Genomic DNA, 26,614 nt, shown 5'->3' on the forward strand with positions numbered 1-26,614 from the left:
GAGCCGCATCTGCAACCTACACCACAGCTCACAGCAATGCCGGATCCTTAACCCACTTAGCAAGGCCAGGGATAGAACCCGCAACCTCATGGTTCCTAGTCGGATTCGTTAACCACTGAGCCACGACGGGAACTCCAAAACAAATTTAATTTAAAAAATAAATAATTTTAAAAATTAAAAGAAAGGGGTTCCTGTCAAGGCACAGCAGAAACAAATCCAACTGGGAACCAGGAAGTTTCCGGTTCGATCCCTAGCCTTGCTCAGTGGGTTAAGGATCCAGCATTGCTGTGAGCTGTGGTGTAGGTCGCAGACATGGCCCGGATCCTGTGTTGCTGTGGCCTTGGTGTAGGGTGGCAGCTGTAGCTCCAATTCAATCCCTAGCCTGGGAACCTCCACAGATGCGGCCCTTAAAAAAAAAAAAAAAAAAAAAAGAAAGAAAGAAAGAAGAAAAAAACTAAAACTTTCAAGTGACTCCCTTTTGCGCTAGAATAAAATTGGAATTCCTTATCTGGACCACAGCCCTATAAGGTCTGGCCTCAGTGAGAGCTTCATCTCCTCTGTCCCCTAATTCACTACTCTGCAACCATACTGACCACCTTCTGTTACCACACCTGCTAAGTCCTTTCCTTGCCCTGGGCTTTGCTCCCACTGTCCTCTCTCCCTACTCCCTTTCACAAGAATGTTCCTTCTCTAGGGGTCTCCACCCCAAATCACTTCCTTACAGAGATCCCTCCTGACCATCTCAAGTGGAATCCTCCAATAACTTTCAATTCTATCACCCAGCTAATTTCACTCATGAGATTTAAAGCAATCTCTAGTACCTCATTTGCTTATTGGTTTATCTGCTCTCTATTTAATTTTTTTTTAAACTTTAGGGCCACACCCACAGCATATGGAGGTTCCCAGGTGAGAGGTTGAATTGGAGATACAGCTGCCAGCCTACACCACAGCCACAGCAATGCCAGATTCAAGCCACGTCTGCGACCTACACCACAGCTCATGGTAATGCCACATCCTTAACCCACCGAGCAAGGCCAGGAATCAAACCTGCGTTCTTATGGATGCTAATCAGATTCATTTCTACTGAGCCATGATGGGAACTCCTGTTCTCTATTTGAGATGATACCCTCTATGAAGGTGGGCAGCCTATCTGTCTGCTTCACCCCTGTCTCTCCACAGCTCAGCACGGTGCCCGGCCTACAGGAGAGATTTCAGCTGTTCAGCTTCCTACTGTTTTTACCATTATTACAAATTATTACAAAAACCACTTCAGTGAGACTGTCCTGTCCTAAGTGCCAATTTGTTTCTTTTCTTTTGAAGCAGGTGGAAACAGTGGAAGTAGTGAAAGATTTTGGAAATGCTTTGAAGGTAAAGACTACCTTTTCTGATAGATTAAGCATGGAAAGTGAGCCAAAGAGACAAAGGTGATTTCAAGGTCCAAATTAATGGAAGGATAAATTTTCCATTCACTGAGAAAATAATGTAATGGGCAGTTTGGGGTCAGAAGGAAATTAGTTAAATTTTGGATATATTAAATTTGAGGTGCTTATCAGACCATATAATGAAAACACAGCATAGGTGGTTGTATACCTGAGTATAGAATTCAAGGGAAAAATTAGACTCCTAAGGAGCTGAGACCCACTAAAAATACTTATCATCATGAATCTCACTAACCTAAATCAACTGAATGACTTATTTCACTTTTTCTCCAGATGCTTCAGCTACATGCCTAGTTTCCTCAGGTTTGCCTAGGTTGAAATCCTATAGGATAAATTTGGCCAAGATCTTTGGCTAAATACCAGGCCCTAACTTTTGCGGCTAAATGCACAGCAAATATTTCTCCTTCACCTTATTTTCTGCTTTAAAAATACTGATCTGGATGGTTGTCAAATTACTGAGTATCAAATGGAGCTGTGCAACTTATTTTAAAAGGAAAATAATTCCATTAACTTTTTCATATGCAAAGAATTGACGCTTCAAATCATATAGGAACGTGGGATAAGTGATCCTTTATAGGTATCTATTTTTCCTTTCTTCTCTCTGTTGTTTGCAAGTAATACACTCCATTTCTTGGAAGTGCTTGGCAGTTTATAAACCTAAATCAATCAGGCAATGCATAACACTGAAACAGGGGGTCTGTGTTCAGCTATAAGTGAAAATAGTTATTTGTCTATCTTTAGATATAATAGTTACTTTAGACAGTGCCATTTTAATTAACTGTTGTAAATATTTGCACTAGTTTTCATCCTATACTGTGGACATTTTACTAGACTCTATTAAAACTCCCTTTGAGACACAGAGCTAGAAAAGACAAATAAGAACAAAATAAATATAGAGGACATATTTTAATACAGCTTCTTGAACAGAGGAAAGCAATTCCTTGTAAGTTTAAAACACTGGACTTTCAAATAGAGATGTTGATTCTGGGAGAAGGGAGCAGCACAGCTTACCATCAAAGGTAACAGAAAATTTGCTATTTAAATATGACTAGGCATTTGTTTTCATTCAAGAATTACTAAAGATTTCAGCTCCAGAAAGTTGACAAAATTTTTGTCAGTTACTGTCCATGTATCTTTAGGAGCAAATCTATTTCAGTTTTAGAGTTTTGCTGCCTCTCTGTGAGAATTACAGAAGTCTTTCAAATATGGGAGAAACAAATGGTCTGCAGTACCCCCAGATGTTCTAAAACAGGCATGCTTAAATTCACACAGTTATAAAAAAAAATCAAACCATTCTCCTTTTGTTATTCCATTCAAATGTCTACCAACTTTAAGTAGGAGAAGTGAAGTGAAAATGAGGAAAGAAAAGAAAGAGGGGGATGGACCTGGATGGTATGGCAGGGCTACTTCCTTGCATGTCTAAATCAGACTTGAGTTTCGTTATCATTAAAACATAAAAGACATTTATTGTTCTGGGCTAGTTTCACCCTCAGTGACTCCCTAATAGTACCCAGTTTTCTACCAAGACAGTTCCAAGGATTGTAATCTTTTGTGGTCCCATCATACAAAAAGACTAGAAGTGTACTTTCTTTTATTTTTTCCTTCATTTTAGGGCCACATCTGTGGCTAGGAGTTGAATTGGAGCTGCAGCTGCCAGCCTACACCATAGCCAAAGCAACACTGGATCCAAGAGGCATCTGCAACCTACACTGCAGCTTACAGCAACACCAGGTCCTTAACCACCGAGCAAGGCCAGAGATCAAACCCACATCCTCGTGGATGCTGGTCAGGTTCACAATCCACTGAGCCACAAAGGAACTCATAGACGTGTCCTTTCTATCACAGCTTACAGATACAAATGGGTGTTAAATTGACCTATTTTTTTTTTCCACCAACCTTATATTGTTGTGGAAGTGGGAGGTTTGTTTTCTTTGGCTTTGTTTATAGTGCAAGTCTGTTTTCCCTCAGGTTGTTATCCAGTTATTTTAAAAATCTACTTGAACTTGAGAATGACAATATATTTTATGATCAGTTTTACCCCTTCTTTTAGTCTCCAATAGAATCAAAATGCAAGCGGGCTGAGAAAACCGTATTGGAGTTGGCTATCCACATACTGGAGGGAAAATATGCCTGTCATCCCACTGTTGTGACTCACCAAGACAGCCAAATAGGATCATTCAAGTCCTAAAGGGAATTTTAGGGGTCTGAATTGCCTACTTTGGCTGTCTACATCAATCAAATTTACTGCCCTCTTGACCAATCCCCATTCATGTGGTAACATACAGCCACAATTAACGGGGAAAGAGATGGAACAGCTTTCTGCTGGTGAGACTTGCTCAGCAATAGCGCATACGAACTACTGAGGAATTTCCATTTCTGATGATTGGAAACACCACTGAGCCATGGTTAGATTAGCCGCATCCTTGACAATAGAAAGGAAAGAAAGAAAAATGCCCTCTTGAAAAATCCTTTAGTGCTTCTTTTCATTTAAGTATATTCTTTCCTAAATAGTGTTCCGTGTATATATACCCCCCCCAAAAAAAGTTTCTTTTTCATATCTTCCAAACAAATGACCCCAACTGTAGGCCTATCACTTTGTCATATTCCCGAACATATCTAACCTAGTGGCAATAAAACTTGGAAATTCAAGGCTAACATGACTGAGCCAGGAGTGAAAGAATTCAGAGTAATACTACTACTCACCAGTCTTATCTAGACTCAAGTGTTATATCAATGGATATATTAGAATCAAGAGGGAGAGATTTTTATAACATTGGGATTATTAATAGAGTAGTACATGGAATAGAACAGGAGGGGGGATAAAGGAACCTGTGAATTATTTTATTTGCCATTTATGCACCTGCACTTGTCACAGGTATGCTTGTCCTTCAGTGCCAGCAAAGTGCTCTGCGATGGCTGAGGACAGCTGGGTGAATAGAGAGATGTTGTAGCTTATCTAAATGAAGCGGAGGGTCTTGCTGGTAGACTTAAGATGCCTGGGCCTGTTCAGTTGTCTGGGCTGCTGTTCCTGCCGCCACTTCCATGGCTCCCTCCTTCCCTCCCCATCCAGGGCTGTGCTATAGAGATAGGCTGAAAATAAACCTGGAAAGGAGTCGGTCTGGGTTAAGTCAACTCACACTTGTCAAAAATGCCTCAGAGATCAATATGCAGATATAAACAAAGAGGTGATAGCCCAGGTTCCCAGTGGGGGTTAATGACCCTGCCCAAGCTGTGTCACTTCCTAGGCTCTTCTCTTCCAACCAGATATGGTCCCGCCAGGTATGTTGTCTGAGCACCAGATGGAATTCACTGCTTATTGTCCTCCTTATGTTTTATCTGTGGCCAGAAGGTGAACATTATAGATCCATAGGCATTTCAGAATTTGTGAGGATGAGTATGTCATTTTTTTTTAATGCTTGGCCTTTGCAGAAAGACTCCTGGAAATCACTGCTGGCTGCAACATGTGCTGTTTATAGCCCAGAGAGAAGAAGAAGCTTATGAAAGCATCATATGAGACTTATTTTTGCGGGGTGGGGGGCTATGATTCACTTATTGCAGACTCTCTTTGCCAGATATCACTGTGCTAATAGGTAGCTGATTTATCAAGCAGCCGTGCTTTGACTTCTGTATGACAATACTGGTTTGCTTGTATAAATAGTTTAGTAAAATTACAATGTGAAAGGAGACTTTTCCTTTGAATATCCTGATGTAGTAAAACAAAACAAAACAAAACAAACAAGCAAAAACACTGGAAGACATTAGTTCTAGCTCGACAAGACTCAGGTTACTGAACTATTGTGAACAGCCAACAATCAAGTGACTTATCACATCAGATATGATGGATGCTTAGCAATTACTGATCTTATACTACAGTGACAGAGTTGGTGTTGAAAGTGGAAGCCATTCAGAATGATAAATGGTTATGACAATTTACTAAAGATACAAGGCATGATAAGTGTTGGATATAGATGCACCTATTTAAGAAGGAAGTGGAAGATGAAAGAAAGAAAGAAAAAAAAAACAAGGAAAAGGGAATTTATAATGTGAAAATTAAGTTTGGGAGGAAAAAGATATGTAGCACACACTGAATTTATAAACAAATGCAGAAATTCTAGAAATGCAGCAGCAATATAGTTTGGAGATAATGAAGACATGCAGGCAACAGATGTGTCACACAATTTTCATACAATTCATGGCACCATCGTTCATCCTCCTTATTGGTACCTTCCATCAATCCCTCCCAGTCATTGCAATCCTCCACTGGGTTCCATACTGCAGAAATCTGGGGCCTGTTTGGAGAGCATTTGGAACCTGATTTGAGGCTTCTGATTTCACTGCAGTCCTAGGCAAGAACATTTTGGTGTAGTCTGGTTGACTTGTTTGGGCTGTGTTCTAGTTTCTCATGGACGATGTGAAGTATTAGACCTTAAGATGCTAAGGGGAGAAAGTTAATCTCTTAAATGTATATTTTTGCAGCTTGTCTGATGAATAAACTGATAGACATAGTGTGCCACTATTAATGATATAAATACAGCATTAACAAATCTTATTTTAAACAAAATTGGAAAGATTGGTAAAAATTTTAAAAGACAGGAGTTCCTGTGGTGGCTCAGTGGTAATGAACCTGACTAGTATCCATGAGGATGCGGGTTTAATCCCTGGCCTCACTCAGTGGGTTAAGGACCTGGTGTTGCCACAAGCTGCAGCATAGGTTGTAGAGGTGGCTCAGATCTGGCATTGCTGCGGCTGTGGCATAGGCTGACAGGTGTAGCTCTGATTTGACCTCTAGCCTGGGAATTTCCATATGCCAGGATCTGCCTCTAAAAAGAAAAAAAAAAGTCAAGAAATCCACACCAAGAGACAGCCTGGGAAAAGAAAGACTGGATTGGTTGGTAGACAGAAAGCACCTGCCCTAAGGTGTTCAAAGATTCATGTGCCTGATCAAGTACTTGATCCTATTGAGACATTTAGAAATAGGGGGAAATTAAGCCCTTTAACTAATTTATTTCATATTTTCTGAGAAGCTAAAAAGTGGGGAGACTATTCCAATTTGATTAATGTCATATTCAGGTTTACATTTGATTAAAGCAGGTAATAAACACTTGTCAAGCACTGCAAATGCAGTTCATCACAAGCTGAACAACATTGCCCTTTTCTTTGAAAGAGCAAAGTGCACATGAAAACACAGAAAAACCCATAAATTTCATTGTTGTTTTTTTTTTTACGTGACTTCTCTGTCTTCCCATCGGGCTGTCATTTTAATTCTAATTAATCTGTATTTGAAACAAGATATTTTTACATCTCACCCAGTTAACTGTAATACTTGTGCCAATTTGAAGATGCTGCATCATATTATGTCACCCTGAATGGAGAACTCCTGGGGTTGATGATCATATTGCAGCTGGTCACCTGACTTAGAGGCACAAAGCCACTACGGTGAAAGTAGCATCTAAAGTTATGGCCCCGCTGATGAGACCTAAAATTCCTATTCAGACCCAAGCCCCACTGGAGAGGCAGGAAAGGAAAGGAGACAGCATAAGACAGATGGGGAGTGACCTATCTCCCAGACAAGACCGAAGGTAAACTGAGTCATATATTGGAAAGTCATATGTTGGAAAAGCCCAGTTCTGTCACTGGCAATCAGACTTCACTTTTAATACCACTTCAATCTCTAGAAGTTTTAACAGTTTAAATTATTGATTTGAGCTGATCATCTAACCAAAATTTTAAAAATATTTTACAAAGGTTCAAAACATAGAAGCCCGTCTCTGAAGACCCATTCATTCTCTCTCTCCAGCTGAAAATTATAATCAGCCATGTTATACCAAGATTCCAAACTTATGTTCCATAATGCGTCTTGACTCCCTACCCTTAAAATGCATATAAAACACAGAACCAGATCTGAATTATTATTTTTTTTCTTTTTCAGGCACACCCAGGGCATATGGAAGTTCCCAGGCCAGGCATCAAATCAGAGCTGCAGCTGCGGCAAAGCCAGACCCTCTAATCCACTGTGCTGAGCCAGGAATCAAACCTGTGCTTCTGCAACAACCTGAGCCACTGCAGTCAGACTGTTAACCCACTGCACCACGGTGGGAATTCCAGAATTGTGTTTTAATGAAAAGACTAGAAACAAGAAGGGAAGCAAAACATAATGAAAAAGGAAATCATCATGAAGAACACGTTCTCTTTGAAAAGTTGCTAGCAGCAATTCATAACAACGTAAATTTTCCACTTGTTGTTTATCACAATCGTATCGAGTTAAGAAATAAATATTATAAAGAAAATAAAAATTTTAGAAATCTACTAAATTATAGAACAAAAAGATAACGAACCATCATGTCCAGACTCTACCTACATTCTTTCCTTCTATACTCAGGACAAACCTGAGAGGGATGTACAGCTTTTACATTTTTAAAGATCAGAAGCCTGAGGGTCAAAGAAGTTAAGTAACTTACTCTCAATCAATCAGAAAAAAAGCTCTAAAATAAAGCATTTGATATTCTATAAAGGAGGCATAGACTTTTGTTCCCATGTATGAAACAGAACTAGACAAGATATGTTTAAGGCATTTTATTTAAGAATCTTTTGAAGCTCTCCTTTAAAAAATCTATTATAAAAATATAATATATGACATATGTATTATATATTATATTTTTTCCTCCACTGGCTTTGGGCAAAATCATACTACTTAATAGAAAGTGCCTCCTCTTTGACATAAATTTCTTAATACTAACTAGAGATATGCAGGACCCCCCATAAATGTTTCTTAATCAAAATCAAGTTCTGAAAATCAAGATACAGAAATTTTAAAAAATACCTATAAAAAGTCTTTTCTTATGACCTGAGATAAGTTTTTTGACAACTGCTCAAGGCTTTGCCATCAGATGAAGTTGATAAGAGGGGAAAGAAATCAGCACAGTCATCTCAGAAGTCAGCATGCATTCACTTGAGTTCAAACTCTAGCACGTAATGGTTACAATTCTAGGGAAAATTATTAAATCTCTGAGCATTCATTTCTACAAATAAGAGATTTTTTAGAGAATAAAAAATCTATAAAATGGATAAAATGGTCATATCTACATCTAAGGGTAGTGCTTAGCATGGTGCCTTGTTTATAAAATGCATTCATGTGGGGGGGAGCAGCAGAATCGTTCGAGTATACTATTGGAGATTCATCTTGAACTGCCAGGAAACTTGTCAGCTAGAAGAACTAGGGGTCCCAAGAATCTCCCATGAGGTGAACCCAATTCTCCAAGGAACCTAGTGATGTCCAGTCACAACTATTCAGAGCATTTCCCAAAGGATCCAAGTCCTGAGCATCTGCATTTCTAGCATCCTCTGTGCTGCTGATGCCCAACCTCAGATGGCTTGGCAGCTGAGCCCAAAATGGTTCGTTCTTCTTTGAGAACGCAGTGTCCACCCTTCCATTAGAAGAAGACAGAACTAGGCAGTGTCTCTTCCCTCAAAACGCAAACCCAGTTTAAAGTCTAGTCTTCTCCAGACTCCAGCAACCTTTTCAACAAGTTAGTTGAGAAATGGGGACCATGTGCCTCTTTTTGCTCACCATTGATCTCTCCAGTAAAGCTTATCTCATGGGACGTGATGTGTCTACCTTTCCCCTCCTTGGTCCATGAAGGGCATGTTAGCAACTCCTAGTTCTACTACCTTAGAATTAGCTCCTTTTATAAAAGAGATGTAGTACCTTCAGTACAACCACCTTGTTTATGAAATCAGCTACATAAGATGTCTTGCCTGAATGGCTGCAGATGTTTTCAGTCCATTCTTGCCACTTGTACATGGGCCCTCTTCCAGGTGCTGGTCTTCTGAATCAAGTCTTCTTATGCAAAATTTCTAAGCAAACTAAGCCTAATCCAAGATTAATTTTTGTTAATATTCTCCTAGTCTTTATATGTGTGCAAATAATTAGTTGTGCACTTTTAGGGATTCAAGTCATAAGCTTAGGAAATACACTTACAAGCAATCTCAGAAGCCAAAAAGTATAGATGTGGGAATTGGTTCTTTGAAAATTTGATCTTGAGTTCTGACTTCTCAGCCTTAAGGTGAATGTAAGATAGTTTTACTGACAAAGAGAGAAAAGGAAAAAAAAAATCTATGCTTTGAAGTGAAAGTATTCTATGCCTGCTTTTTGGGCTGTGGTTTTTATGATAAAGAAACATAATGATTTTTTTATTTTAAAAAAACGCTGAGGGGCAAAAAGAGCATGCATCCAACAGCATGTCTTACTAACTGAAAGCAAACTCCCCAAAATTCAATATACAGAAGAAAAACAATGAATTTTCTTTTGAAAAATTTTATAAAGGAAAGAAGTAAAATCTGCAAGTTACACAGAGCAAAATATATGTTTACAAACATATATGAGAAAGACTGTTTTCAGAGAATTTTATAGGGTGAAAAACATAAGTGAGGAAAAAATATTTTGAGAAAAAAATTAGAAGTCATTAGATAAAGTGGACACTTCATCAATAAGGAAGCTCCTATTTTCTCCTTACCAGTAGATTTTCAGATTCTCACACTGACATAAGTATGCTTTAGTGCTCCGAGGCCATAAAGAAATGTATTATCTTGGAGTTCCCATTGTGGCTTAGCGGGTTACAAACCTGACTAGTATGTGTGAGGCTGCAGATTCGATCTCGGGCATGCTCAGTGGGTTAAGGATCCGGCATTGCCCGGCATTCCCTCCAGCATTTCCTCCCTGCAGAAGATGGGGCATATTTAACAGGTAGGAGGACAGGAAATTTGAGATAATACATCTTTTTGTTTCCCTGCTTTTTAAGGCAGCATCTGTGGCATATGAAAGTTTCCAGGCTAGGGGGTCGAACTGGAGGTGTAGCTGCTGGCCTACACCGCAGCCACAGCAATGCCAGATCCAAGCCACATTTGCGACCTTCACCACAGCTCACCTCAACTCTGGATGGGTAACCCACTGAGAAGAGCCAGGGGTTGAAGCCTCGTCCTCTTAGATACTAGCCAGGTTTGTTACCACTGAGCCACGAAGGGAACTCCTCAACTTTTTTAAAGGCAAGTCTATCCCTTATTCCTGACAGACAGTAAGAGACTGGTCACCCAGGCCTAAGCCTAGCCTTCATCTTGGTCATTGAACTATAGCCCTACTCCACTCACATCTATTGTGGCCAGAGATGAGTTTACTCCAACTGGAGATGACAATACACACAACACAGGGGGCACGGTTCCCATGCACTACAGCAAGAAGGGTGCCATGTGAGGGGCTTCTGCTAGAGGGAAGCTCTGGCAGCTCTGTTGCTGTGGCTCTCATTCAAGCCAGAAACCAACCCAAGTCTAATTGCTAGAGGCTGTAACGAGCTGCAAAAAAATGAATAAGGAGATGACACTTTGGTCAGAGATCAGTGATGAATGATTCTCTTTTATGCAATGAACTGTGCGCCCTGATGAGAAGACTCCTTTACTAATCCTTCAAAACCTAAAGGACTCCTTGGCTCTCAACCCCATCCCTCACCTCTTTTCTCTCCTTCTCTTGCCCAATTCCCAAACCCCAGGTATATCTCTCTACCTGTACTTTCCATATTTAGTATGTTCCTCCTCTTATTTCTTCTCCCTTTCCTCTTGATCCCCTTCATCTTTCTCTCTGCCCCTACCTTTAATTTCTCTGCTCTGCTATTTTAAGCCTTCCTAATATTTTCTTGTCTCTCTCTCTTGGTTTTTCCCTTTAGGGGGTCCCCGCAGGCACCATTCATCTCCATCTGCCTTTTACTGTGTATTTACCTTTTCCCCTGCTGTTCCTTTGAATCTCCTTTTATCAATACCATGTTTCTTTTATTTTTCTAGTTTCTTTCTATTTTTCCTTTAACTGATCATGAGGAGAAACCAAAGCACACTTGTACAGTGTCCTCTCTGTGGTGCCAGACTGATTTTGCTTCCATGTCTGTGGTCCTTGAAGAGTATATAGAAGACTTCTGGGATTTCAAAAGTAAATCTCAATACCTGTAACATTTAAAGCTGGCCTTTTCATTGTAAGTTGAACATACTGCAATTGTATAAATAGTTATGATACATGCTGAAGAATATTTTTATAATATTGATTTCTGCACTGCACAGGAGACCACTCAAGTACAGGCTGTGTGAGCCTTAGGTCCAAATCTACCTCTCTTCCTCATTGATTTAAGAATTCTTGAAAAAAAAAAACGTAAACCTATGCCAAAAATCTTCTCAAGCATGTATTTGTTTATCTCTTGACTATTTGTGTGCACAAAAGGAAAGGCTGCCTTCTGGCCATGTCCTGCCCAATTACTACACCTGACTTTGGGCAGCAACAATCACATGATTTTGGAACTTAAATAATGATTTAGGCAAATGCCGAGAAAGATAACTTCCCAAATAATTTAGCACCTTCTTCAAGAAATTAGAAAATAAGCCACAAAATAGATCAAAGAAGAGAAGCAACAGACTCATAGACATAAGAACAAAAAGACGTGAGTTAAATCCAAAAGCTGGCTCACTAAAAAAAAAAAACAAAAACAAAATAGATACAATACCAAATAAGCTAATTAAGAAGAATATAGAGGACAAAATGCAAATACACAAAATGAAAATTGGTTAGGGGAGAAATAACCACAAAAACAGAGAAATGAAAGAAATCTCAAGACACTACTTTGTTCAATTATGGCCAAAAAAATTCTGAAAAATGGGATAAAATACACAGTATCTAAAGAAAGATTTGTTAAAACTGACTTAAAAAGAAGGCAAAAGATCCAAAGAGACTGCTGTTAAGGACTGATGCTCCTTTTACAGCAGGGGCCTCGAACAGTAAGAAGTGAATCTGCTGTATCTGCACATTATGAGTGAGTATCAGCCTTGACAATAGCACACAAAATAGAAGGACCTGACAAACTACCCTTAGAGAAGCCATAAATACTGATGGTTTAAGAAGAACTTCCAAGAAGGTGAGACAATGGGATTGGGGAGGGGTATTCAGGGGATTTCAGTTATTTCTCTAATATTTCATTTTTTAAAAACATAAAGCAAACGACGAAATGAAAGATAGATAAATGGATGTTCCTTGAAAAAGAAAAAAGAAGAAATTCCACCAAAACTTAAAAGGTATATAATTCTGAATTCCTGAAATTATTTTAGAGCATAAAGAAAAATTAATGGGTATTTAGTATTTGATAAAGATAGGACTCAAAATCACAAAAAAATGTTGAAGTGAGATGACTCATCAATATTGTTGGGACAAGTGAGGAGTCATTTAGATCAATACCTCACACCACATAGCAAAAATATTTCAAATGCACCAGTGACTGAAATGTTCAAAGCGAGTCTTTAGAGGTCCTAGGAGAAATGTGACATTTCCATCTTAAAATGAAAAGAACTTTTCTAAACAGATTGTTTATAACTCCATAAACCATAGTGAAAGGGGAACATTAAAAATATAATTTCTGGAGTTCCCTTCAAGGCTCAGCGGTTAAGGAACCAATCTAGGATCCATGAGGATGCAAGGAACCCTAGCCTTGCTCAGTGGTTTAAGGATCCAGCATTGCCGTGAACTGTGGTATACGTCACACACATGGCTCGGATTCTGAGTTGCTGTGGCTGTGGTAGGGCCAGCAGCTATAGCTCCTGTTGGACCCCTAGCCTGGGAACTTCCAAATGCTGCGGGTGCAACCCTAAAAAGCAAAATAATAGTAATAATAATAATTTCTTATATTTATTTTTTATAGTTCCTGGAAGGATAAACAGCAATTAATGACAGGCAGAGATGGAGGAAACCAGGTTAATGTCAGTCAGTGTGGAAAGGAAGCTTTCACTCTACTAAAACATTGATTTATATCATCTAATACCACCTATTTTTAAGCATGAGGAAACACTTTTTGAGAAGGAAGTACTTGCTTCTGATAAAATATCCAGGAAGTGATAGAGTCAAGATTTGAATTAAAAAAGAGAAACTGAGTTAAATAAAGCAGCACATGATTATCCCTAATTTACATGACTTTGAAATGTAGTGTATTAGAAAAGCAGAACTATTTTGAATAGTGCTTCACTTTACCTTAAAGTAAAATGCAGAACTCTCTTCATGGAATCCTGCCTTTTATTTAGATACTTCCTGTGGTTCCGTCTTAGCAATGGTTTTTGCAAAGGAAGAACACAGGCATCAGGGAAGAAGAGTTTGGAGAGTGTGTTGGCAATTCTCCATCCTATATATTTGGCGAAATTTTCATCTCCTACATTTAATGGAACTTTTGTACTATGCTTGCTGAAAGGATCAGTTGGGTCATTTATCTCGGCCTATTGAAAGAAAAGAAAAAAGAACCAGAAATAGAATTAAATGAGAGAAAAAATGATTTATTAAATACAAGATAAAATGCATGTTTATTTTCTTTGACTAACACTGCATTCTTCCCATTAAATAAAAATAAGCTTTAAAAGAAAAAAAATGAAATTTCCTAAAAGACTTTAAAAATTGAAACAAGAATTTTCATTGAAATGAAGGAAACCAGTCTTGAAATTTCAAAACTTTAGTGCTATAATTTCTATATTAAATTTGTATACTTTGCACACAATTTCACAAGCATTTATAATATTTAATAAGAAGTTAAACAATCAGTTAAAGTAAAATGTATGTTTTATCAAGTCAGAATTTCACTTCCCTGTGCATAATCTAAAATTTCCTTGAAGTCAGTAGGAAATTTTGCTTATTAACCAGGTCGAAATCATGGAAAGAGCATTCAATTTGAAATAAGAAATTAAGTTGTGCCTAGGACACTTAGTAGCTCTTATGATTATTAGAACATTATTTAGTGTCTCAAAGTCTGCATGTTCATCTGTGAAATGGTAATCACAGTACCCAGACTGTTTATTCTGCTTTGTTTCCTGGATTACTTTTTTCATAAGAAAAGGTACTTCAGAGACAATAACAATATATAGTATTGCCCAAATATATTACTACAAGCTCTTGCCTTGCTGAGAAAGTGATGAATGAATATGTCAATAAATGAATGGACCAACAAAAATAATGTCTTTTCATGACATAATTTCTGTCATAATGCACTGTTTCCAGGAGAGAATTACCCTGCATTATAGAATCCTGAAGTTCTTTCATCCTGTCTCATTTGGCTATTTTTACCTTCTTCTCTCCCAGACTGGACAGGCTATAGATCTAGGTGTGAGGTCTTTCTAGCAGCAAAATGAAGGCATTCCCACATCTTTCAAGATGGTTCCCTGGTTTAAAGCCTAGGTCAATTTTCCTCTCCTAGTAATGCTCAAAGCATTGAGCTTAAGGAAATGTTTCAAACATCGGTCAAATGCATATTTGCCTTATCTATAAAAAGTTTTGGTTGTTTTTCTGCAGGAAAAAAAGTCCAGGAAAGATGGGAAAGGTCTGAAATCAGGTCTGGCTATGCCACTTACTAATTAAGAATGCAAACATGGGAGATTTAGTTAGCCTCTCTAGGCCTATGTTCTGTGTTTAGTTTGGTTTTTGTTTTTGTTTTTTTTTTTTTTTCCTTCAGGGCCATACCCACAGCATATGGAAGTTCCCAGGCTAGGGGTTGAATCTGAGTGGCAGCTGCTACCTATACCACAGCCACAGCAATGCCAGATCCGAGCCGATGCAACCTGCACCACAGCTCATATTTAGGGATCTATTTAGAAATGTTTCTCATACCACAGCCACAGCAATGCAGGATGCAAGCCATGTCTGTGACCTACACCAAAGCTCATGGCAACGCCAGATCCTTAACCCAATAAGCGAGGCCAGGGGTCGAACCCGCAACCTCATGGTTCCTAGTCGGATTTGTTTCCTCTGAGCCACCACGGGAACTCCAGGTCTGGGCATATTTAAAATGATAATATCTTCTTCAGACTTCAAAATTCAAATATAAGGGACTCATTGGCAGTCTCAAAAGAGTATTTCCTATAGGAGTTATAAAATCTCACCAAGGAGGAGAGCAAAAGTAACTCCTTGTTTGTTACTAAAACCGTGGTCCTCAGACCACTGTTACTGTCATTACCTGGGAACATGTTACCGAGAATTTCAGACCCTACTCCTATACATATTAAAGTTTAAGAAGGACTTATGTAGTAGTTTAAGAAAAGGACTAGATGAGAATATCCATTTTCCCACTTTACAAGTTGTGTGATCTTGCACAAGTTACTTAACCTGAGTATGTTTCTTTATTCCTAAAATGGAATGATAATAATGCCCTCCTTCCCAGGTTACTGTGAAAATCAAACACAAAAATTGAATATGTTTTCTAGCATAGTGTCTGACATTCAAAAGTTCTTCAATTTATGTTAGTTCCATGTTTACATGTTTAATTTTGGAGGCAGGATGACATGGAAATGGCAGAGCTTTTGGATTAAGCTCACTCATGGGTACATCCACCAACAACTATTTACTGAAAACTTGTTTAGACTCAGATCCCCCACCCCATATGTACGGTGATTATGGTGGTGGGAGAGTTATGGGGCTTAAATGAGTTAATACATGAGAGACACTTAGCACAGTGACTGGTGCACTATAAAAACTGTGTAAATATTTTTGTATTCTTAAAACAATGTCTGTGATATTATAATTCTATCAACAAGTATTTAAAGAAATCATACTTTCCCAAAGATACCTCTCCCTTTCCACACTCAAGAGTTTCAGAGTTCCTGTCCTGGCTCAATGGTTAACGCTTCTAAGAACCATGAGGTTTCGGGTTCGATCCCTGGCCTCGCTCAGTGGGTTAAGGATCCCACGTTGCCTTGAGCTGTGGTGTAGGTCACAGACTCGGCTCGGATCCTGAGTTGCTGTGGCTGGCTCTGGCGTAGGCCGGTGGCTACAGCTCTGATTAGACCCCTAGCCTGGGAAATTCCATATGCCACAGGTGTGGCCCAAGAAAAGACAAAAAGACAAAAAATAAAGATAAAAAATAAAAAAGAATTTCTACTTGTGTTGAAAGAAGAGCCATATAGGGGGAGGAGGGAGAAAGATACTGAGAGATTAGAGACCAGTAGTGCTGCTGGTTCTATTTTGCTGCTTTATAGAGTACATTAGGATTATGGAAATGTCATTAAAAATAAAAACAAATTTTATTTTAGATCTCACCACAAAATGTTAACCACCAAATGCTTTACCTAATGAGTCAAGGTACTCTGAATAAAGTCACATATTCATTTTAACTGTACATATTTCCTTTTGATATTTTAGGTCATATACCAGATGGCAGAAAGCATTTATACATGATGACTTTTCCTAGATGTGCCAACATATGCTGCTGAATTGCCTATAAAGAAGAGCCTTGCTCATTGCAAGTCTCCCTGGAAGTATTTCAAACAAAGCACATCAATTAACATTTGTTTATTATGCCACTGTGAGTATATGACAGTTTTTGATTTCTTTCCCAAGTACTCAGGCAACAGTTGGGTTTATATTGAATTTGTCAGATAAAGGGCTCATATTTAGGGATCTATTTAGAAATGTTTCTCATTTCAAATATACTATTAAATATCTCATCTCTCATATAACCTCCATTAAGCATCAAATTTTATGAACAGACATAAAAAGAACTATAGATGATAGAACACTGTTATGGATTTAAAAACATAGAAGACTTGAAAGTACAAAATACCGTTAGGAAAGGATTTACCAGTGATGTAGATAAATTGAGGTATTAAGCAAAAACTTTAATTTATTAAATTCAATAGTTATCATATGAATGGCATATTTACTTTTGAAGTATAAAAACAGAAAATCCATTTTAATTCCATACACATACAAGTATAGTTAATCCTTATGAAAAAAATCCTTCCCACTTGAATGTACAGTAGTGTATAATTAAGGCTGTGTTTCATTCTGTGTAGGTAATATGATAATTACCTTATATGAGGAAAGCTTCTGGGAGCAAGGTGTTGGGAAGGAGAGAACAAACAAAGGTTGTGCCATAATCACAGTCATTTGCATTAACTGACATAAGAGTGGAATAAATATTTTATTTCAGATCAAAGCATCTGAGGCACAAGACCACTGTACGAGGTGAACGTTTTCAGATGTTCTCTATTCACACCGAACAGTGAGGTGGCATATACAGACTGTCAGTTTTTACCACTTGTAAATAAAAACTTCCATGTTATGCCATAGAACGTGTTCCCCTCAGAGGTATCACCAGATAATAACATAAGTGGTTCAATGGAATGTGGGAATTAGTAAGAAATTTTTAAAAATTAAGGATGTTTGTGAATTTATTATTTATTTATTTATTTATTTTTGCTTTTTAGGGCAGCACCCACACCACATTGAAGTTCCCAGGCTAGGGGTCAAATTGGAGCTACAGCTGGCCTACACCCCAGCCACAGCAACACAGGATCTGAGCCACAGCAGTGACCTATACCAAGCTCACGGCAACACCAGATCCTTAACCCACTGAGCGAGGCCAGGGACTGAACCCTCATCCTCATGGTTACTATTCAGATTAGTTTCTGCCGAGCCACAACAGGAACTTCAAGAATAAATAATTTTCGTAGTTTTATTTCTGTACATAAGTGTTGCCACGATAGTGCCAAAAAAGGGAAAACTTTATTTTATCATGCTTATGTTTTACTGAAAAAAATTAAATACACCTATAAAGATAAATTAATTATATAGAAAAATTTAGACTATTCTAGACTAGACAACACAATTTTTTAATTTATTTTTATGGTTGCATCACAGCATGTGGAAGTTCCCAGGCCAGGGATTGAATCTGAGCTGTAGCTGTGCCCTACACCATGGCCAGGGATCGAATCTGAGCTGTAGCTGTGCCCTACACCATGGCCAGGGATCAAACCCACAGTCTTACAGAGACTATGTCAGGTCTTTAACCTGCTAAGCCACAATAGGGACCCCATGCTGTCGGACTCTTAACCCACTGAGCCACAGCAGGAACTCCTAGACAGTTCAGTTTTAATAAATTCAAAATATTTGCCCTAACACATTAGACCTAAAGACCAAATGTGCTTATTCTTTTGAAATCATCCTGCTTTGTCTTATCATATACGTGATTTAGTTGTTTAACTTATTCTACAGTACCATTATTAACTCACTGAAGAAGGCAGTTTTTAAAATATGAAGTAAATATGAGTATAATTATCCTCAAATTAAGCATAAAAAAGAGTTTCAGCTGTGGAATTTAGGGAAATTAGAAGATCACACAGGAGTAACAGAAAAACAGAGCTATAAGAACAGGGATGACAGAGAGAAAATTGGAAAACTGTATAGATGCTAACTGCCTTGGTCTTTTGAATAATTATATGTGGGGAATTTAAGGGAGTTAGTTTAGACATTATTATTCCTGAAACCTAGTACAGACATGTTAACATGTAATTTGGCATTAAAATATACTAGCTAATAATAAATTGGAGAAGAAACTTTATGGCCAAAGTCATAAAAATGATGCAAGGAAAATATCAGCTAGGAGAAGAATAAACACAGCAATTGATTAGACAGTTAACTTTGTCATATCCATACCAATACAGAATTCTTGGCCATAAATCTACCTTCAAAGTCAAAATGAATAAAAATCTTCTGTCAGTAAAAGCTGACAGAATTAGCCACAAGCAGATGCTCATGAAAAAAATATGAAAAGATTTTCTTCAAGCAGAATAAAAATAATCCCATATGGAAGGTCAGTGATTCAAGAAGAGTAAAGAAAGAAACATGTAAATATATAAGTAAATCTAAACAATTTTGAGTGTATAAAAGAATATTAATATGTTGGTATCAGTAAACAAATATAAACATGTATGCAGACAAACACACACACACAATTAAAATGCTCAACAGGAAAGCTGTGTAAGTAAAGAGAAAAGGAGTAAAAATATCATAAGGCCATTTCAGGGTCCAGGAAAATATAAAATGTACCCATATTAGAATTCAATAATAAGGAATTCATTTTGTATTACCAGCAATGACAAGTAAAAGAATGTGTGACCTGCAAATAAACAAAGGGGGTGGGATGAAGTAGTATAATGAAAAATCTTCCTGAAAAGGCACACAATGAGATTTTTTTAAAAGGAAAGGAAATGGCAATGAGTACATAACTAGCAATAATCACTTTAAATGTCAGTTAATCACAAGACCGCAGGGTGGCTGACTGGATAAAGAACCAAGACCCATCTACATGCTGCCTACAAGAGACTTACCTCAGAGCTAAAGACACATGCAGACCGAAAATGAAGGGATAGAAACATATATTCTATGCAGAGAGCAATAAAAAGAAAGCTAGGATAGCAAACTCATATCAGGCAGAGTAAACTTTAAAGTCAAGTTTGTAATAAAAGAAAAAAAAGGTCTGATTTAATGATAAAGAGATCAACACAAGAGAATAAAACATTTGTAAACATATGCACCTAATGTAGGAGCACCTGATTATATAAAGCAAATATTAACAGACACAAAGGAAGAAACTGACATAATACAGTAGTAGTAAGAAACTTTAACACCTCACTTACCTCAAAGGACAAATCATCCAGAAAGAAAATCAGTAAGAAAACATTGGCCTTATATAACACACAGACCAGGTGAATTTAGCAGATATCTAAGACTTTCCAACCCAAAACAGCAAAATACATATTGGATTCAAGTGCACATGGAAAGTTCTCTAGGATGTATCATATGGTAGGCCACAAAACAAGTTTCAACAAATTTTAGAGGACAGAAGTTATATCAAGTATCAAGTTATATCAAGAAATCAATAACAGGAAAATATGGGAAAAACACAAACATGTGGAAACTAAGCAACGTGCTTCTAAAAAACAAAGGTTCAGCAAGTGAATCAAGGAGGAAATAAAATATACTTTGATACAAGTGAAAAAAAATTTTTAAAACTTTCCAAAATCTATGGGTCACAGCAAAAGCAGTTCGAAAACATAGTGTTTATCAACATTAGGCCTACCTCATGAAACAACAAAAATCTCAAATCAACAACATACATTACCATCTAAAGAAATTAGGAAAAGACCAAAGCTCAAAGTCAGGTGAAGGAATGAAATAATAAAGGTGATAAAGGAACAAATAAAATAGAGACCCACGAAAAAATAGAAAAAAGCAATAAAACAAAGAACTGACTTTTTTGAACAATAAACAAATTTTATAAGCCTTTAGCTTGGCTCATCAAGAAAAAGAGAGGACACAAATGAGAAATTACAAATGATATCACAGAAAAACAATCATGACAGAATACTACAGTTATATGCCAACAAACTAGACAACCAAGAACAAATGGATAAATTCCTATAAACATAAGATCTTGCAAGGCTAAATCAGGAAGAAATAGACAGTCTGAACAGAATGACCATTAGAAGTGAAACAGGGGAGTTCCCGTCGTGGCGCAGTGGTTAACGAATCCAACTAGGAACCATGAGGTTGCAGGTTCGGTCCCTGCCCTTGCTCAGTGGGTTAAGGTTCTGGTGTTGCCGTGAGCTGTGGTGTAGGTTGGCTTGGATCCCGCGTTGCTGTGGCTCTGGCGTAGGCCGGTGGCTACAGCTCCAATTCGATCCCTAGCATGGGAACCTCCATATGCCGTGGGAGCAGCCCAAAGAAATAGCAAAAAGACAAAAAAAAAAAAAAAAAAAAAAAGAAGTGAAACAGAACTAGTAATCAAGAAACTCACAAAACAGTCCAAGACCAGATAGCTTCACAGGAAAAATCTACCAAACATAAAACAGAATTTTTGTCGCAAGACATGTCTCCTTGAAAACTCCATCTTGTCCTTCTTTACTTTATCCCATCTTCCTGCTTTACTTTATCCCATCTTCCTTCTTGGAAAAACAGTCACAGTGCTGGTAAATGACTTAAGCTTAAGAGCAAAGACCTAAAGGCATAAGTGACTTAAGCTTAAGAACTGTTATGTGCCTAGAGGTCAGAGTAAGAGCTTAACCCTTTACCACCTAAGTGGCTTTTTAAATAGTAAAAGAACTTATATAATAGTAAACAAACCCTGTATCATCCACCCATAGCCACTCCTCACTTGATCTCAGAATAAAAGCAGTGTGGTTTCTTGAGGCAGGGCGCTCTTGGTCCCTGAGACCTTGAGTCCCCCGGCTCTCACCTTTACTTAAGATAAATGTCTCTGTGTCTTGTTTTATGTTAACTATTTTTCCTTAAGTTCCACAGCACCCGTTCTTCAGCCCCATCCTGCTGAGCTGGCCCCAGCAAATTTTACCTATCCTCAAACTATTCCAAAAAACTAAAGAGGAGGGAACACTCCCAAATTTATTCGACAAGGCGACCATTATCCTGATATCAAAACAAGACAGACATTACAAAAATGAAAATTACCAACAAGTATCTTTGATGAATATAGATGTCAAAATCCCCAACAAAATATCAGCAAACTAAATTCAACAATGTATAAAAAGGATTGTACACCATGAACAACTGATTTTATTTCAAGGATTCAAGGATGATTCAATATATGCAAATAGATCAGTGTAAATATCCCACATTCACAAGGTGAAGGATAAAAATTGCATGATCATCTCAGTAGACACAAGAAAAGTATTTGACAAAATTCAATACCCATTTATAAAACTCTCAACAAAGTTGGTATAGAGGGAAAATATCTCAACATAATAAAGACTATGACAAACCCATAGCTAACATCCTACTCAATGATTAAAAAAAAAGTAAGGCTCCTTCTAAAATCAGGAACAAGCATGAATGCCCACTCTCACCACTCTATTTAACATAGTACTAGAAGTCCTACATCACAGCAATCAGAGGAGAAAATAAATAAAAGTTACCCAAATTAGAAGGGAAGAAGTAAAACTATCACTTTTGCAGCTGACACAATACTATGTATTGGAAATCCTAAAGTCTACACCAAAAAACAAAACAAAACAAAACAAAAAAACTAGAATAACTCAATTCAGAAAAGTTGTAGGCTACAAGATTAATATACAGAAATCCATTGCTTTTGTATACACTAATAATGAACTGTGAGAAAGGGAAAGCAAGAGAATAATCCCATTTAAAATTTCATAGAAAAAGAAAATATACCCAAGAATAAACTTAACCAAGGAGGTTAAGTATAGAAAGATCTATACTTTGAAACTATAAGACATTGATGAAGGAACTTGAAGATGACAGGAATAGATGGAAAGATAGCCTGTGATCATGGGTTGCAGGGATTAATATTGTTAAAATTTCCATCCTTTCAAGCAACCTACAGATTTAATGCAATACCTATCAAAATAGCAATGACATTTTTCATAGAACTAGAATGAATATTTCTAAAATCTGTATGGAAACACAAAAGACCCCAAATAACCAAGGAAATGTTAAGAAAAAAGTATGAAGTTGGAGGAATCATGCTCCCTGACTTCAGACTACACTACAAAGCCAAGGTAAACAAAACTTTGTGCTACTGGGACAAAAACAGACGTGTAGATCAATGGAACAGAACAAAGCCCAGAAAGAAACCTATGCACATATAGCCAATTAATCTACATCAAAGGAAGCAATGGGGAAAACACAATCTCTTCAAAAACTGGTACTGGGAAAACTGGACAGGTACACATAAAAGAATGAAATTAGAACTTTTTCTTATATCATTTACAAATAAACTCAAAATCAACTAAAGACCTAAAATATAAGACTGGAAACTATGAAACTCCTAGAAAAAAACATAGGCAATGCACTCTCTAATCTTGGCAGTATTTTTTTGGCTCTGTCTCCTCAAACAAGAGGAACAAAAGCAAAATTAAATGAATGGAATGAATTAAATTTAAATGCTTTGCACAGAAAAGAAAACCATGAACAAAAGCAAAAGACAACCCATTGAATAAGAGAAGATATTTATAAATGATATGTCTGATAAAGGGTTAATATCCAAAATATAGATGCTTGGAGATGCGACATGGAGCCAAGGGGGGGGGGCACCTCAGTCTCCTCCCCTCCCTACCTTCCCCCCCCACCCCACAGCAGGATGGGAGCTATGTGATCCCAGAAGTTCTAGCGCCATTTCTGTGTGGGATAAATAGTAATGGAGGAGGCTGCAGCTCCCTGAACAATAGCCACAACATCAAAAGCAGGAGCAGCAGTGGTCTCCCCACCCCTATCCTTGCAGTCACCTCCAGGGCTGAGGGGTGGGAGGAGGCTGCAGCAATGGCAGTGGCTGCAGCTGGACTAAACAAGTCACCTGCAGGTATTTCATACATGGGGTTTGTAAAGAAGGAGATAATCGTCGCTATTCACATGACCTCTCCGACAGTCCAGCGTGCAAGTATTTTCAGCAAGGGTACTAAATTTATGGAGACCGCTGCAGGTATGAACATAGCAAGCCACGGAAACAGGAACAAACAACTGTACAGATCCAATAGAAACAACTGCAGAATCATCCCTTGCTTCCTCAAGTCTCTCAGCAGCAGTTGGACCAATTGTTGAAATGAATATGGGTGAAGCAGAGTCAAGAAAATCAAACTTTGCAACTGTAGGAGTAGGCTCAGAAGACTGGGTGAACACCAGTGAGTTTGTTCCTGGGCAGCCCTACTGTAGCGGTACTGCCCCTTCCTGCACTGAAGAAACCCTGAAGGGCTCTGTGACCAAGAATGAGTCAGAGGAAGAGCAAATGGTACTGGAAACAAAGAAGCAGCTCTGCCCCTATGCTGTGGTGGGGGAGTGCAGCTATAGGGAGAATTGTGTGTATCTCTCTATAGAGACTCCTGTGATATGTGTGGGCTGCAGGGTCTCCATCCAGTGGATGCCACCCAGAGATCACAGCACATCAAATCTTGCATTGAGGCCCAGGAGAAAGACATGGAGCTCTCATTTGCTGTCCAGAGCAGCAAGTGGGATCTGCATGGAGGTAGTCAATAAGAAAGCCAACCCCGGAGAGTGCCACGTTGGAATTCTCTCCAACTGCAACCACACCAACTGTCTCAAATGTATTCACAAATGGAGGAGTGCTAAGCAATTTGAGAGCAAGATCATAAAGTGAGACTCCTCCCCAATCTTCCTTTGCGCTTTCTATTTTGGGAAAGAACTTAGTATCTTGTGCCAACTTTCAACCAGATGGAACTCATTTAAATGCATGCATTTTACCTTGAAACTGAGGTGTTCTTCAGTTGGGATTTCTTCTTTGTATTTCAGCTAGCTTCTAGATTAGTTGGTATATCTACTTTTATTGGATTGAGAAAACCCTATGTATCAGTTAGAATCTTCATGCTTTTTCTGAGGAGATTATGTTTAATGGATTAGCCAATTTAGGCTCAGAGAACAAACTTTTCTAGCTCTGAATGTATGTTTCCTGACATTTTACATTTTCCACTTTCCTATTCCATCCATGAAGCTAGCCAAAAATCCACCATCCTTAAAGATTGTTTTCATAATTGAACAAAAACTACATAATCTAAACAGAGCAAAGTTACAAGAAATAAACTTATTTAAACAAAAACTCCCACAAAATATACAAAAAGCTCATACAAATCAATATGAAAAAACTACCCAATTAAAAAATGGGCAGAGGGGGAGTTCCCGTCGTGGTGCAGTGGTTAACGAATCCGACTAGGAACCATGAGGTTGCGGGTTCGATCCCTGCCCTTGCTCAGTGGGTTAAGGATCTGGCGTTGCCGTGAGCTGTGGTGTAGGTTGCAGACGCGGCTCGGATCCCGAGTTGCTGTGGCTCTGGCGTAGGCCGGTGGCTACAGCTCCGATTCAACCCCTAGCCTGGGAACCTCCATATGCCGCGGGAGCGGCCCAAGAACCAAGAGATAGCAATAATAACAACAACAAAAAAAAGACAAAAGACAAAAAAAAAAAAAAAAAAAAAAAAAAAATGGGCAGGAGTTCCCGTCGTGGCGCAGTGGTTAACGAATCCAACTAGGAACCATGAGGTTGCGGGTTCGGGCCCTGCCCTTGCTCAGTGGGTTAACGATCTGGCGTTGCCGTGAGCTGTGGTGTAGGTTGCAGACGCAGCTCGGATCCCGCGTTGCTGTGGCTCTGGCGTAGGCTGGTGGCTACAGCTCCGATTAGACCCCTAGCCTGGGAACCTCCATATGCCGCGGGAGCGGCCCAAGAAATAGCAACAACAACAACAAAAAAGACAAAAGACCAAAAAAAAAAAAAAAAAAAAAAGGGCAGAAGATCTGATTGAACATTTTTCCAAAGAAGATGCTCAATATCACTAATCATCAGGTAAATGCAAACCAAAATCACAATGAGTCATCACTTCACATGGGTGAGAACGGCTACCATCAAAAAGACAATGCATTATAAATGTTGGTGAAGATGTGGAGAAAAGGGAACCCTAGTACATTGTTGGTGGGAACGTAAATTGGTATAGCCACTAAGGAAAACAGTATGGAGGTTCCTCAAAATATTAAAAGAAGAACTACCACACGATCCAATAATTCCACTCCTGGGTATACATCCAGAGAAAACAAAAACACTGATTCAAAAAGATACATGGACCCTAGTGTTCATGGCAACATTATTTACAATAGCTAAGATATGCAAGCAACCTAAGTGTTCACCAGCAGTTGAATGGATAAAGATATGATATACATAAAACTCAGCCAAAGAAAAGAATGAATTTTGCCATTTGCAACAACATGGATAGACCTAGAAGTAAGTCAGATAGAGAAAGACAAATACCATTTATTTTCACTTACATGTGGAATCTAAAAATTCAAACAGGGAGTTCCAGTCATGGCTTAGCAGCAATGAACCCAACTAGTATCCATGAGGATGCAGGTTCAATCCCTGGCCATGCTTAATGGGTTAACAATCTGGTGTTGCCATGAGCTGTGGGTACGTCACAGACATGGCTCAGATTTGGCATTGCTGTGGCTCTACTGTAGGCTGACAGCTACAGCTTTGATTTGACCCCTAGCCTGGGAACTTTGATATGCTGCACGTGTGGCCCTAAAAAGATAAAAAAAAAAAAAAATTAAACAAGTGAATATAGCAAAACAGAAACAGACTCAAAGACAGATAATAAATTAATGATTACCAGTGAGAGTATGCAGGCAGGTGGGGGTAAGAAAGGGTAAGGTAATTAAGAGGTGCAAACCTCTAAGTATGAAATAAATAACATACAAGGATGTAATGTACAGCATGAGGAATTTGGCCAATATTTTATAATAACTTTAATGAAATATCTATAAAAATATCGAATCACTATATTGGTTTTGTTTTGTCCTTTTTTTTGTTTTTTTTT

The 26,614-nt window shown here is 38.3% G+C and overlaps 1 protein-coding gene and 1 pseudogene across 8 annotated transcripts in view; one reads left to right on the top strand and one right to left on the bottom strand.

Moving 5' to 3' along the window:
* Positions 1-26,614, bottom strand: part of TMEM232 (transmembrane protein 232) — a 243,920-nt gene that overhangs the window by 106,960 nt on the left and 110,346 nt on the right. For 7 of the 8 annotated variants that reach the window (XR_002341851.1, XM_005661576.3, XM_013995016.2 and 4 more), the window contains one exon: positions 13,486-13,724. Coding sequence is in view for 7 of the 8 variants with exons in the window: in XM_005661576.3 (XP_005661633.3) it covers positions 13,486-13,724 (239 nt within the window). In the remaining variant the exon portion in view is untranslated. Of the gene's footprint in view, positions 1-1,054; positions 5,874-13,485; positions 13,725-26,614 lie in introns of those variants that run through there. The other variant, XM_021084614.1, reaches the window with a different exon arrangement.
* Positions 23,441-24,469, top strand: LOC102157790 (annotated as a pseudogene).

This window comes from Sus scrofa, chromosome 2 (genome assembly GCF_000003025.6).
Source record: "Sus scrofa isolate TJ Tabasco breed Duroc chromosome 2, Sscrofa11.1, whole genome shotgun sequence".
NCBI lineage: Eukaryota > Metazoa > Chordata > Mammalia > Artiodactyla > Suidae > Sus > Sus scrofa.